General features: G+C 45.2%; 1 protein-coding gene across 2 annotated transcripts in view; it reads left to right on the top strand.

Moving 5' to 3' along the window:
• The first annotated feature begins 608 nt into the window (after nt 1-608).
• The window catches only part of isy1 (ISY1 splicing factor homolog), a 24,355-nt gene continuing 9,708 nt past the window's right edge, over nt 609-15,255 (top strand). For both annotated transcript variants that reach the window (XM_079857247.1, XM_079857248.1), the window contains exons 1-6: nt 609-722; nt 1,064-1,086; nt 1,633-1,684; nt 2,642-2,707; nt 3,162-3,204; nt 11,844-11,956. In XM_079857247.1, coding sequence (XP_079713373.1) covers nt 720-722; nt 1,064-1,086; nt 1,633-1,684; nt 2,642-2,707; nt 3,162-3,204; nt 11,844-11,956 — 300 coding nt within the window. In that variant the 5' untranslated portion in view covers nt 609-719. The remainder of the gene's footprint in view (nt 723-1,063; nt 1,087-1,632; nt 1,685-2,641; nt 2,708-3,161; nt 3,205-11,843; nt 11,957-15,255) is intronic.

Raw genomic sequence — 15,255 nt, 5'->3', positions numbered from 1 at the left:
CATAAAAGCTAGTTATGCTTCTTGACATTGTAAACTGTTTTTAATCTTCGCCTATTATTTTAATGTAGTGGCTTAATTATAAACACGCGGACTGTTTTACTGTACTTTACTGTTTTTACAGCGGCTAAAGTCTCACACACTGAAAAATAAGGTGAAAACAAGCAGCAAAGATACAATTATGTCTATACTAAGTCTTATTTATGAGATGAAAAGTCGAAATTATGACAAAAAGTCATAATTATGACAAAGAAAGTCAATTTCTACTTTAACTTCATAATTATGTTTTAGTGTGTCATAACTATTTCTTGGTAACTTTGACTTTTTAGCTCATAAATTACTGTGTCATAATGTACTTAATGTCATCATTTGGACTTTTTAAATCATATGACGGGCTTCCGCAGAAGTCCTGCTGATCTGAATGAAGCTGTCAGTAAAAGCGCAGTCTCTTCAGATGAGTGCAGTTTCATCTCTCACCGCTAGATGGCAAATCCTGCCGAAAAACATGCTTTACTTATGAGTGATTTCACGATCATCTCTCAGGAGTAATAGTGATTTTTAGCACCATGAGTATACTCGGAAAATAAACCCACGAGGGTATTTCACACACATCTGTCATCGCTGGCGCGCCGGAAGTTGTCCAGTGTAGCCACACGTCATATCCGTGCGTCGTGCGCGCTCACCGTTGAGTTCACGCAGGATTGAACATCTGAACCACAAACATGGTAAAATAAATATTCCTCTTCAGCTAAAGTCTTTTAAATGATCACTCGTGTATTAGAATAGAGAGTAGCTTTCTCTATCAACATGAACATGAACACTTCTGTTTCAGAAGCGGCGGAACTCTATCCTCGACGCAAACATTTACAAACACACTAATCAGATTCTTATTCATATATATATATATATAATACACACACACACACACAGTATGTTGTGATATATTGCTAGTTGTTCAAATGAGTCTTCAACACATGATATCTGACGAAGAGCTGCATTTGTATATGATTATACATGTTTTATCATGAATATGTGAGGAATTAAGAGTGTTATTTTGTATTTCCAGGCTCGAAACGCAGAAAAGGCGATGTGAGTGTGTGTCTTCTGTCATATCTCATATTAATGCTCTTCTTCTTCATATCTCACCGACTGAATGCTCATCTATATGTCATTATAAGCCCCTAATGTGTAGAAATACTGTTAATATTATTCCTCTATCACATCCACTGTCAAATTCAGTGAGTTTATTATTTTGGGGAATATAAAGACACATAAGTGCACATTCTTAGAGTCATCTACTGTCTTTTTAGTTGTAGATTATAATTCTGATGTTATTTCTTTGCTGGGCTCAATTATAAAAACAGTAATCTCTGTAATGTCAAAAATACTATTGTTTAACACAATTTTTATTTTATATATATTTATTAAATTATTTATTGTTTTATAATCGTTGATACAATTTTGTGTAAATTGGTTTTGGCACAAATTAAGATAATCATATTTCACTGTTTTATTGTATTTTTGATCAAATAAATTCAGCTTTGGTGAGCAGAAGAGACTTTCACATACTTGGATAAATGTTTGAACACTAGTGTGTGTGTGTGTGTGTGTGTGTGTGTGTGTGTGTGTGTGCAGGACGGCTCTGGCCAGGTTTCGTCAGGCGCAGCTGGAAGAGGGAAAAGTGAAGGTGGGTTTAATCTCAGCACTGATGTGACAAACGCTTCTTAATGCTTGTTCTCCTGGTCATGTGACGTGTTCTCCTGGTCATGTGACGTGTTCTCCTGGTCATGTGACGTGTTCTCCTGGTCATGTGACGTGTTCTCCTGGTCATGTGACGTGTTCTCCTGATCATGTGACGTGTTCTCCTGGTCATGTGACGTGTTCTCATGATCATGTGACGTGTTCTCCTGGTCATGTGACGTGTTCTCCTGGTCATGTGACGTGTTCTCATGATCATGTGACGTGTTCTCCTGGTCATGTGACGTGTTCTCCTGGTCATGTGACGTGTTCTCATGATCATGTGACGTGTTCTCCTGGTCATGTGACGTGTTTTCCTGGTCATGTGACGTGTTCTCCTGGTCATGTGACGTGTTCTCCTGGTCATGTGACGTGTTCTCCTGATCATGTGACGTGTTCTCCTGGTCATGTGACGTGTTCTCATGATCATGTGACGTGTTCTCCTGGTCATGTGACGTGTTCTCCTGGTCATGTGACGTGTTCTCATGATCATGTGACGTGTTCTCCTGGTCATGTGACGTGTTCTCCTGGTCATGTGACGTGTTCTCATGATCATGTGACGTGTTCTCCTGGTCATGTGACGTGTTCTCCTGATCATGTGACGTGTTCTCCTGGTCATGTGACGTGTTCTCCTGATCATGTGACATGTTCTCCTGGTCATGTGACGTGTTCTCCTGGTCATGTGACGTGTTCTCCTGATCATGTGACGTGTTCTCCTGGTCATGTGACGTGTTCTCCTGATCATGTGACGTGTTCTCCTGGTCATGTGACGTGTTCTCCTGGTCATGTGACGTGTTCTCCTGATCATGTGACGTGTTCTCCTGGTCATGTGACGTGTTCTCCTGATCATGTGACGTGTTCTCCTGGTCATGTGACGTGTTCTCATGATCATGTGACGTGTTTGCAGGAGAGAAGACCTTTCCTGGCGTCGGAGTGTAACGAGTTGCCGAAAGCCGAGAAGTGGAGGAGACAGGTCAGGAGTCGCACAGTCTCGTGTGTGTGTGTGCGGGGGTTTAATGGATATTCACCCAGAAATGAACATCAGCCCGTGATTTACTCTCCCTCGTCCTAGTGTGTGTGTGTGTCTCCTCCAAGCTTCACTATGGCAGTGGATGGCTGTTTTGTAGATGCACTTTTATGGACTTCAAAACAGTAACGGCCATCCACTGCTGTAGTGAAGCTTGGAGGAGCCGGACATTATTAATATATCTCGTCTGACAGAAGAGCGTCACACACACACACACACACACACTCACCTCGCTCTCTCGTCTCACACACACACACACACACACACACACACACACACACACACACACACACACACCTCACTCTCTCGTCTCACACACACACACACACGAGGGTGAGGGAGAGTAAATCACGGTGAACTATCCCTTTAACAGCTGAAAGTGTGTTTCCTTCCGTTGCAGATCATCAGTGAGATTTCTAAGAAGGTTGCGCAGATTCAGAACGGTGAGAGCGAGATGTGTGTGTGTGTGTGTGTGTGTGTGTGTGTGTGTGTGAGAGTGTGTGTGTGTGTGTGTGTGTGTGTGAGAGTGTGTGTGTGTGTGTGTGTGTGTGTGAGTGTGTGTGTGAGTGTGTGTGTGAGTGTGTGTGTGAGTGTGTGTGTGAGTGTGTGTGTGTGTGTGAGTGTGTGTGTGAGACGACAGAGGTGTGTGTGTGTGTGTGTGAGACGAGAGAGCGAGATGTGTGTGTGTGTGTGAGTGTGTGTGTGAGACGAGAGAGAGAGGTGTGTGTGTGTGTGTGTGAGTGTGTGTGTGAGACGAGAGAGAGAGGTGTGTGTGTGAGACGAGAGAGCGAGATGTGTGTGTGTGTGTGAGTGTGTGTGTGAGACGAGAGAGCGAGATGTGTGTGTGTGTGTGAGTGTGTGTGTGAGACGAGAGAGAGAGGTGTGTGTGTGTGTGTGTGAGTGTGTGTGTGAGACGAGAGAGAGAGGTGTGTGTGTGAGACGAGAGAGCGAGATGTGTGTGTGTGTGTGAGTGTGTGTGTGAGACGAGAGAGAGAGGTGTGTGTGTGTGTGTGTGAGTGTGTGTGTGTGTGAGAGTGTGTGTGTGTGTGTGAGTGTGTGTGTGAGACGAGAGAGAGAGGTGTGTGTGTGTGTGTGTGTGTGTGTGTGTGAGACGAGAGAGAGAGGTGTGTGTGTGTGTGTGTGAGTGTGTGTGTGAGACGAGAGAGAGAGGTGTGTGTGTGTGTGTGTGAGTGTGTGTGTGAGACGAGAGAGAGAGGTGTGTGTGTGTGTGTGTGTGTGTGTGTGTGTGTGAGAGTGTGTGTGTGTGTGTGTGTGTGTGTGAGAGTGTGTGTGTGTGTGTGTGTGTGAGAGTGTGTGTGTGAGTGTGTGTGTGAGTGTGTGTGTGAGTGTGTGTGTGAGTGTGTGTGTGTGTGTGAGTGTGTGTGTGAGACGACAGAGGTGTGTGTGTGTGTGTGTGAGACGAGAGAGCGAGATGTGTGTGTGTGTGTGAGTGTGTGTGTGAGACGAGAGAGAGAGGTGTGTGTGTGTGTGTGTGAGTGTGTGTGTGAGACGACAGAGGTGTGTGTGTGTGTGTGTGAGACGAGAGAGCGAGATGTGTGTGTGTGTGTGAGTGTGTGTGTGAGACGAGAGAGAGAGGTGTGTGTGTGTGTGTGTGAGTGTGTGTGTGAGACGAGAGAGAGAGGTGTGTGTATGTGTATTAGAGCCCGACCGATATGGATTTTTGGGCGCCGATACCGATAAAAAAAAGCCAGATACCGATATATCGGCCGATATTATTTATGTGTATATTACAATACAGTAGCAATATTATTTATGTGTATTATAGTACAGTAAGTTTGGACACACTTTCCAATTGGTGTGTACAAACTTTTGATGGGTACTGTATATAGAATACACAGTATAAACAGAATAAATATATAAACTAGGGCTGTCAATCGATTAAAAATTTTAATCGATTAATCGCATGATGGTCATGAGTTAACTCTTTTAGTTAATTTTTTATTTGTTCTAAATGTACCTTAAATTAATACTTTTCAAGTTTGTAATACTCTAATCAATGTGGGCATGGATAAATATGGATGCTTTATGTAAATGTATGTTTATTATTGAAACAATAGTCAATATAGAGCATGAAGACGAGACATGTTTCAAAGGTCATAGATGTTTTTCAAAGAACTTGTTCATGTCTCTCTCTGTGCCCATTTTGATGAAGCTAAATTCTCAATAAAACTGTCTTCATTGGTATATTTGACTGTTTCTGTTGTCAAACAACGGAATGAATATGAAATGGTGACTGAAACGCGACCCATTAAGACATAACCAGCTCTCCCTTCCAAGATGTTAATCTGCACAAAAATCCTGATAATCGAGCCGTCGTCTGATGAAATCAAATACACATAAGATAAACACAATATCTGTTTTGCGATTTCGGCTATACTTGCATGTAAAATTAGAGAAGCAACATCATATCTGTGTTTAACTGAATTAAAGCGCTGCTCCTCTCTCCAGCGCGAGACGCAGAGAGAGAGCGAGAGAGAGAGAGGCGCGCGCGCGTGCTGGAAGAGCAGTACTCAGAAACTAGGCTAAATAAGGTTTGGGCGCTTTGTTGAAGGGAAAAAATCGCTAAATGGGTCTGCAATGTCGCTAAGTTGGCAACACTGTGTATCTCCATTTCTCCAACTAGGTTTTGGGCCACGGGTCAAACAGAAAATACGCGCTGCGTTAATCGAGCGTTAAAAAAATAGTGCCGTTAATATGATTTTGCGTTAACGCGTTATTAACGCGCTATCTTTGACAGCCCTAAAATAAACGTTTTGCAATGATAACTCAAATGTGGTGATTAAACACTTGTGTGACAAAGATATGTAATGGAGGCAGGGTGAATGATAGAATGAGAATTTGAGCTGTAACCAAACTAGTTTGCATTGCATTTTATATTATATTATGTTCTAAATACTCTTCTATTTTTAATCTTAATATCTCTAATATCTACCAGTGGAGGAAGAACTCAGATCTTTTTAGTAAAGTAAAATTAATAATATCATAATGAAAACGTTTATAGTTACATATGTACTACAGTAGTTTTATACTATTTTAAATAAGTAGTAAGCAAAATGTACAAAACGTGAAACTAGGCTATAGGGCTGGACCCGAATATTCGAATATTCATTCGGTGGGTTGGTATTTGATTTGAAAATTTGACATTCGAATATTTGTTGTTGTTGTTTTTTTCACATCTGGGATCCCCCACGAAATGGTTCTCATTCGCGCTTGAATAAGGCCGGTGTCGTGCCGAATTTCTACCCCCGCCAAATTATTACCCCCCGAGTATTGGTAGGTTTAGATTAGTTGTGGGGGAGGGGTTAGGATTAGGGGTGGGGTTAGGATTAGGCAATCAGGTACTGACTTCAACTCGGGGGGTAATAATTTGGCAGGGAGTCGAAATTCGGCACAACACCGGCGACACACTGACTGCGTGGCATGGCCGTTTTTATTTCGGCTCCCATGTTAACAGGCTGCCTGCGTGAGACACGCATCTCTCAGGCGCGGCTCGAGCCACGCGGAAAACGCATGCACGCTAGAAATAGAACCGACGCGCAAGTGTTCCAGCAACGGGAGTCTTCTCTGGTAAGAGCGCAGAACAGCGGAGTTTGTATGGAGGAAGTGCATGTCTGAGCTTGTGTTTTGAAATAAAGCTGTGTTGCTTTGACATTGTGGAAAATAGAATAATAGAAACAAAATGTATTAGCCTTTTTACCTGTTATTATCAATCTAAATTAATCTCGTTTTTTAATTTAACTTAATTTCGTTTTTCTTTATTTAAATTTCGTTTTTCTTTATTTAAATTTCGTTTAATTTCTTTATTTAAATTTCGTTTTTCTTTATTTAAATTTCGTTTAATTTCTTTATTTAAATTTCGTTTTATTTATTTATATTTCGTTTTTATTTATTTAAATCTACCCTTTACTGTGTCAGTAATTTTGTTAGTCAGAAAAATATTAGACTAGGCCTACCTTAAACGTATTGCTTAATTTAACAGACCTGTGTGTGTGTGTTTTACTAACAGTGTCCGTTCTCGGACGCGTTCTCTGCCGGCGTGAGGTGCGCCGCTTCCCGCTCACGCTGTTCTGTAGTTTACTAAAAGTGTATTAATTCTGAACGTGTCTCGTCTCCATCTGGCTACTTTTAATGCAAAATGGCCCTATATAAAGTGTGATAATTACATCAATTATTGGAATATTGCTTGATGTTGTAACGTAGCAGAATGAGCTTTAACACTGTGTCTACACCGGACGCGCTGTTATTTTTTTGCCACTTTTGCCAGTTCTTTGTAACAGCTTTTAGGTGCTTTATTGGCAGCGCCATCCTTACATAAATCACTGCACGCTGCATTTTTTTAAAATATTAATTTATCGGCCGTTATAAATGCCGATACCGATAGTTAGGAAAATGCCTAATATCGGCCGATATATCGGTCGGGCTCTAGTGTGTATGTGTGTGTGAGACGAGAGAGCGAGGTGTGTGTGTGTGTGTGAGACGAGAGAGCGAGGTGTGTGTGTGAGACGAGAGCCAGCTTCTCCTGTGTTCTGCTAACTGAGATGTGTGTGTGTGTGTGTGAGACGAGAGAGCGAGGTGTGTGTGTGTGAGACGAGAGAGCGAGGTGTGTGTGTGTGTGAGACGAGAGAGCGAGGTGTGTGTGTGTGTGAGACGAGAGAGCGAGGTGTGTGTGTGAGACGAGAGCCAGCTTCTCCTGTGTTCTGCTAACTGAGATGTGTGTGTGTGTGTGTGAGACGAGAGAGCGAGGTGTGTGTGTGTGAGACGAGAGAGCGAGGTGTGTGTGTGTGTGAGACGAGAGAGCGAGGTGTGTGTGTGAGACGAGAGCCAGCTTCTCCTGTGTTCTGCTAACTGAGATGTGTGTGTGTGTGTGTGTGTGAGACGAGAGAGCGAGGTGTGTGTGAGACGAGAGAGCAAGGTGTGTGTGTGAGACGAGAGAGCGAGGTGTGTGTGTGTGTGTGTGTGAGACGAGAGAGCAAGGTGTGTGTGTGAGACGAGAGAGCGAGGTGTGTGTGTGTGAGACGAGAGAGCGAGGTGTGTGTGTGAGACGAGAGCCAGCTTCTCCTGTGTTCTGCTAACTGAGATGTGTGTGTGTGTGTGTGTGAGACGAGAGAGCGAGGTGTGTGTGTGTGTGTGTGTGTGTGTGTGTGTGTGTGTGTGTGTGTGTGTGTGTGTGTGAGACGAGAGAGCGAGGTGTGTGTGTGAGACGAGAGAGCGAGGTGTGTGTGTGTGTGTGTGTGTGTGTGAGACGAGAGAGCGAGGTGTGTGTGTGAGACGAGAGCCAGCTTCTCCTGTGTTCTGCTAACTGAGATGTGTGTGTGTGTGTGTGTGAGACGAGAGAGCGAGGTGTGTGTGTGTGTGAGACGAGAGAGAGAGGTGTGTGTGTGTGAGACGAGAGAGCGAGGTGTGTGTGTGTGAGACGAGAGAGAGCGAGGTGTGGGTGTGTGTGTGTGTGTGTGTGTGTGTGTGAGACGAGAGAGCGAGGTGTGTGTGTGAGACGAGAGAGCGAGGTGTGTGTGTGTGAGACGAGAGAGCGAGGTGTGTGTGTGAGACGAGAGCCAGCTTCTCCTGTGTTCTGCTAACTGAGATGTGTGTGTGTGTGTGTGAGACGAGAGAGCGAGGTGTGTGTGTGTGTGTGTGTGAGACGAGAGAGCGAGGTGTGTGTGTGAGACGAGAGAGCGAGGTGTGTGTGTGAGACGAGAGAGCAAGGTGTGTGTGTGAGACGAGAGAGCGAGGTGTGTGTGTGTGAGACGAGAGAGCGAGGTGTGTGTGTGAGACGAGAGCCAGCTTCTCCTGTGTTCTGCTAACTGAGGTGTGTGTGTGTGTGTGTGTGAGACGAGAGAGCGAGGTGTGTGTGTGTGTGTGTGTGAGACGAGAGAGCGAGGTGTGTGTGTGTGAGACGAGAGAGCGAGGTGTGTGTGTGAGACGAGAGCCAGCTTCTCCTGTGTTCTGCTAACTGAGATGTGTGTGTGTGAGACGAGAGAGCGAGGTGTGTGTGTGTGTGTGTGAGAGACGAGAGAGCAAGGTGTGTGTGTGAGACGAGAGAGCGAGGTGTGTGTGTGAGACGAGAGCCAGCTTCTCCTGTGTTCTGCTAACTGAGATGTGTGTGTGTGTGTGTGAGACGAGAGAGCGAGGTGTGTGTGTGTGTGTGTGTGTGTGTGTGAGACGAGAGAGCGAGGTGTGTGTGTGAGACGAGAGCCAGCTTCTCCTGTGTTCTGCTAACTGAGATGTGTGTGTGTGTGTGTGAGACGAGAGAGCGAGGTGTGTGTGTGTGAGACGAGAGAGAGCGAGGTGTGGGTGTGTGTGTGTGTGTGTGTGTGTGTGTGTGTGAGACGAGAGAGCAAGGTGTGTGTGTGAGACGAGAGAGCGAGGTGTGTGTGTGTGAGACGAGAGAGAGCGAGGTGTGGGTGTGTGTGTGTGTGTGTGTGTGTGTGTGTGTGTGTGTGAGACGAGAGAGCAAGGTGTGTGTGTGAGACGAGAGAGAGCGAGGTGTGGGTGTGTGTGTGTGTGTGTGTGTGTGTGTGTGTGTGTGTGTGTGTGTGTGAGACGAGAGAGCGAGGTGTGTGTGTGAGACGAGAGAGCGAGGTGTGTGTGTGTGAGACGAGAGAGAGCGAGGTGTGGGTGTGTGTGTGTGTGTGTGTGTGTGTGTGTGTGTGTGTGAGACGAGAGAGCAAGGTGTGTGTGTGAGACGAGAGAGCGAGGTGTGTGTGTGAGATGAGAGCCAGCTTCTCCTGTGTTCTGCTAACTGAGATGTGTGTGTGTGTGTGTGAGACGAGAGAGCGAGGTGTGTGTGTGTGTGTGTGTGTGTGTGAGACGAGAGAGCGAGGTGTGTGTGTGAGACGAGAGCCAGCTTCTCCTGTGTTCTGCTAACTGAGATGTGTGTGTGTGTGTGTGTGAGACGAGAGAGCGAGGTGTGTGTGTGTGTGTGTGTGTGAGACGAGAGAGCGAGGTGTGTGTGTGAGACGAGAGAGCGAGGTGTGTGTGTGAGACGAGAGAGCAAGGTGTGTGTGTGAGACGAGAGAGCGAGGTGTGTGTGTGTGAGACGAGAGAGCGAGGTGTGTGTGTGTGAGACGAGAGAGCGAGGTGTGTGTGTGTGAGACGAGAGAGCGAGGTGTGTGTGTGTGTGTGTGTGTGTGTGAGACGAGAGAGCGAGGTGTGTGTGTGAGACGAGAGCCAGCTTCTCCTGTGTTCTGCTAACTGAGATGTGTGTGTGTGTGTGTGTGAGACGAGAGAGCGAGGTGTGTGTGTGTGTGTGTGTGTGTGTGTGAGACGAGAGAGCGAGGTGTGTGTGTGTGTGTGTGTGTGTGTGTGTGAGACGAGAGAGCGAGGTGTGTGTGTGAGACGAGAGCCAGCTTCTCCTGTGTTCTGCTAACTGAGATGTGTGTGTGTGTGTGTGTGAGACGAGAGAGCGAGGTGTGTGTGTGTGTGTGTGTGTGTGTGTGAGACGAGAGAGCGAGGTGTGTGTGTGTGTGTGTGTGAGACGAGAGAGAGAGGTGTGTGTGTGTGAGACGAGAGAGCGAGGTGTGTGTGTGTGAGACGAGAGAGAGAGGTGTGTGTGTGTGAGACGAGAGAGCGAGGTGTGTGTGTGTGAGACGAGAGAGAGCGAGGTGTGGGTGTGTGTGTGTGTGTGTGTGTGTGTGTGTGTGTGTGTGAGACGAGAGAGCGAGATGTGTGTGTGTGTGTGTGTGTGAGACGAGAGAGCGAGGTGTGTGTGTGTGTGTGAGACGAGAGAGAGAGGTGTGTGTGTGTGAGACGAGAGAGAGAGGTGTGTGTGTGTGAGACGAGAGAGAGCGAGGTGTGTGTGTGTGTGTGTGTGTGAGACGAGAGAGCGAGGTGTGTGTGTGTGTGTGAGACGAGAGAGAGAGGTGTGTGTGTGTGAGACGAGAGAGAGAGGTGTGTGAGACGAGAGAGAGCGAGGTGTGTGTGTGTGTGTGTGTGTGTGTGAGACGAGAGAGCGAGATGTGTGTGTGTGTGTGTGAGACGAGAGAGCGAGGTGTGTGTGTGTGTGTGTGAGACGAGAGAGCGAGGTGTGTGTGTGTGTGTGAGACGAGAGAGAGAGGTGTGTGTGTGTGAGACGAGAGAGAGAGGTGTGTGTGTGTGAGACGAGAGAGAGCGAGGTGTGGGTGTGTGTGTGTGTGTGTGTGTGTGTGTGTGTGTGAGACGAGAGAGAGAGGTGTGTGTGTGTGAGACGAGAGAGAGAGGTGTGTGTGTGTGTGTGTGTGTGTGAGACGAGAGAGAGAGGTGTGTGTGTGTGTGTGTGTGTGTGTGAGACGAGAGAGAGAGGTGTGTGTGTGTGTGTGTGTGTGTGTGTGTGTGTGTGTGTGTGTGTGTGAGACGAGAGAGAGAGGTGTGTGTGTGTGTGTGTGTGTGTGTGTGTGAGACGAGAGAGAGAGAGGTGTGTGTGTGTGTGTGTGTGTGTGTGAGACGAGAGAGAGAGGTGTGTGTGTGTGTGTGTGTGTGTGTGTGTGTGAGACGAGAGAGAGCGAGGTGTGTGTGTGTGTGTGTGTGTGTGTGTGTGAGAGAGACGAGAGAGAGAGGTGTGTGTGTGTGTGTGTGTGTGTGTGTGTGTGTGTGTGTGTGTGAGACGAGAGAGCGAGGTGTGTGTGTGTGTGTGTGTGTGAGACGAGAGAGAGAGGTGTGTGTGTGTGAGACGAGAGAGAGCGAGGTGTGTGTGTGTGAGACGAGAGAGAGCGAGGTGTGGGTGTGTGTGTGTGTGTGAGACGAGAGAGAGAGGTGTGTGTGTGTGAGACGAGAGAGAGCGAGGTGTGGGTGTGTGTGTGTGTGTGTGTGAGACGAGAGAGAGAGGTGTGTGTGTGTGTGTGTGAGACGAGAGAGAGAGGTGTGTGTGTGTGTGTGTGAGACGAGAGAGAGAGGTGTGTGTGTGTGTGTGTGAGACGAGAGAGAGAGGTGTGTGTGTGTGTGTGTGTGTGTGTGAGACGAGAGAGAGAGGTGTGTGTGTGTGTGTGTGTGTGAGACGAGAGAGAGAGGTGTGTGTGTGTGTGTGTGTGTGTGAGAGACGAGAGCCAGCTTCTCCTGTGTTCTGCTAACTGAGATGTGTGTCCCTCAGCCGGTCTGGGCGAGTTTAAGATCCGCGACCTCAACGATGAGATCAACAAACTGCTCCGGGAGAAGGGACACTGGGAAGTGCGGATCAAGGAGCTCGGAGGACCGGACTATCGGGTGAGCGTCAGGACACACTCACCGAAACTAAACAGGAAGTGAAGTAAACAGAAGAGTGTCAGAATAAGGGTCCTCATAACAGACCGTGAGCCTGACAGTCAGCTCGTCAGGATATGCTTATATATCTCATCATCATCATCATCATCATCATCATCATCTTCGTCTCCGCGTGCACAGGCTCACTCAGCGCAGGTACACCGTTACACCAGTAGGTGGCGGCAACGGACTGTCTTTGAGTGAGTCATCAAACCGTTCATTCAACGAACACGTTCAAAAACGCGGTCAGTGTTGATTATTTTCCAGTTTGAGCTCCACTTTTCAAGGCTCAGCTGACACACGCGGCTAACGCTAACGCTAACGCTACACTGAGTAGAGACGATGGCATTGATCAGCGCTGACGCCATTCATGGTAAATACCCTTAAACGTGAAAAGGATGATACGACAAATATTAAGCTTTCCCTTGGACACGGCAGCCTTTCCACCAATGGCTTGACCTGAGAGCCAGACACAGGTCACCGCACGCGCTCAGTTGCAGTCTGGTTATCATTATTAACTTATTTAGCATTCAATGCACATGCGCGAAGTTCAAAACAAGAAGGGTGTAGCCTTCTGGAGAAGGAAACGTGTGAATACCGCGGTTCTTGCATTGCTCACCGGTTAGCCTGTCAGTCGGGTGTCGCGACAGCCCGAACAAGTTTGAGCTTTTCCTGCAGTTTAGATCTCCGGTTTCTGTCCGCCTGTCCCGCGACCGGCTTCGGGAGAGTTGGGATGTAGTGCTTGAAGTGTTCTAGGGCGGTTTATGATGGATTAGCTCAAGCGGAGACGCTCCAGGCGAATAGAGGAAACATGAACTGATAAAAACTGTCAACAGCCATAAAAAATCCATTTTCGCCCCGTTTTTAGGTATAAAATGTTGTATAAATCAGAATCTGAATGATATGTGAACAAACCCCTGTGTAAAACCCTCAAGAGTACAGACGGGATACAGCTGGGAGCGTCGGTGTGTGTAAGGATTCCGGCTCAGAGTGTGAGGAGAAAACAGCCTTTAAAATCGACATCAGCCAATGAGTGAGACGCCCCACTGTACTAAAAAATAAATAAAACCAAAAAATTATATATATATATGTAACTTTGCTTTTCATTTATTACTTAAAGCTCTCTTGAAGTTCTTCGATCCCACTGCAAACACTACTAGCCTAACTGATAAACTTCACACATTATTAAAGACGGGAACAGTCAATAATAAAATAAGAACAAATACACACATTACAAGCAGAGATTAATACTAAATAGTAGTGTATGAGGTACAGAAATGAACAATTAGGTCTAAATGTAAAATAACACTGTTATTAGACACTGTGTTTGTTAAAGCTGATAGCATTAATATTAGGCTACTGTCACTTTAAGAGCGAATAAACCGACTAACACACCCGGGTTCTTCCTCAACTGTTCACTCATGACAGAACCGAGAGAACACTCGCAGAGACGGTGTTTAGACATAATATTGTGTGTGTGTGTGTGTGTGTGTGTGTGTGTGTGTGTGTGTGTGTGTGTGTGTGTGTGTGTTCAAGGAAGCGTGGAGGAGGAATCAGTTCGGCGAGCGCTGTCTGAAACACACACACTGTTTGAATGTGTATATTGGCGAGACCAAACCCGTCCCAATGATAAACTGTCACTCTATGATGATGATAAACTCATTTACTGAACAACACAAAAAGCTCATGTGACTCCCTCAGCGGAGGCTGTGATTGGCTAATTGGAGTAACCAGTGGACCAATGGCGTCGCAGCATCTCTGATGTTGGTTTGGTGTTTCTGAAAGAGTGTGTGTGATCAGAATTAGAGCCCGACCGATATGGATTTTTGGGCGCCGATGCCGATACCGATAAAAAAAAGCCAGATACCGATATATCGGCCGATATTATTTATGTGTATATTATAATACAGTAGCAATATTATTTATGTGTATTATAGTACAGTAAGTTTGGACACACTTTCCAATTGGTGTGTACAAACTTTTGATGGGTACTGTATATAGAAAAACAGTATAAACAGAATAAATACAGTATATAAACGTTTTGCAATGATAACTTAAATGTGGTGATTAAACACTTGTGTGACAAAGATATGTAATGGAGGCAGGGTGAATGATAGAATGAGAATTTGAGCTGTAATATTTTATATTATATTATAATATAATATATAGCATTTTATATTATATTATATTCTAAATACTCTTCTATTTTTAATCTTAATTTCTCTAATATCTACCAGTGGAGGAAGAGCTCAGATCTTTTTAGTAAAGTAAAATTAATAATATCATAATGAAAACGTTTATAATTACATATGTACAGTAGTTTTATACTATTTTAAATAAGTAGTAAGCAAAATGTACTAAACGTGAAACTAGGGCTGGACCCGAATATTCGAATATTCATTCGGTGGGTTGGTATTCGATTTGAAAATTTGACATTCGAATATTTGTTGTTGTTTTTTTTGTTTTGTTTTTTACATCTGGGATCCCCCGCGAAACGGTTCTCATTCGCGCTTGAATAAGGCCGGCGACACACTGACTGCGTGGCATGGCCGTTTTTATTTCGGCTCCCATGTTAACAGGTTGGAGTTTGCACACTGCCTGCGTGAGACACGCATCTCTCAGGCGCGGCTCGAGCCACGCGGAAAACGCATGCACGCTAGAAACAGAACTGACGCGCAAGTGTTCCAGCAACGGGAGTCTTCTCTGGTAAGAGCGCAGAACAGCGGAGTTTGTATGGAGGAAGTGCATGTCTGAGCTTGTGTTTTGGATTAAGCTGTGTTGCTTTGACATTGTGGAAAATAGAATAATAGAAACAAAATGTATTAGCCTTTTTACCCGTTATTATCAATCTAAATTAATCTCGTTTTTTAATTTAACTTAATTTCGTTTTTTCTTTATTTAAATTTCGTTTAATTTCTTTATTTAAATTTCGTTTAATTTCTTTATTTAAATTCCGTTTTTCTTTATTTAAATTCCGTTTTTCTTTATTTAGGCTAAATTTCGTTTAATTTCTTTATTTAAATCTACCCTTTACTGTGTCAGTAATTTTGTTAGTCAGAAAAATATTAGACTACCTTAAAAGTATTGCTTAATTTAACAGACCTGTGTGTGCGTTTTATATCACTAACAGTGTCCGTTCTCGGACGCGTTCTCTGCCGGCGTGAGGTGCGCCGCTTCCCGCTCGCGCTGTTCTGTAGTTTACTAAAAGTGTATTAATTCTGAACGTGTCACTCTCCATCTGGCTACTTTTAATGCAAAATGGC

Source organism: Squalius cephalus, assembly GCF_949319135.1.
Source record: "Squalius cephalus genome assembly, chromosome: 22".
Taxonomy (NCBI): domain Eukaryota; kingdom Metazoa; phylum Chordata; class Actinopteri; order Cypriniformes; family Leuciscidae; genus Squalius; species Squalius cephalus.
Note: the sequence above shows the minus strand (reverse complement) of the source record. Positions and strands in the feature narration are given on the sequence as shown.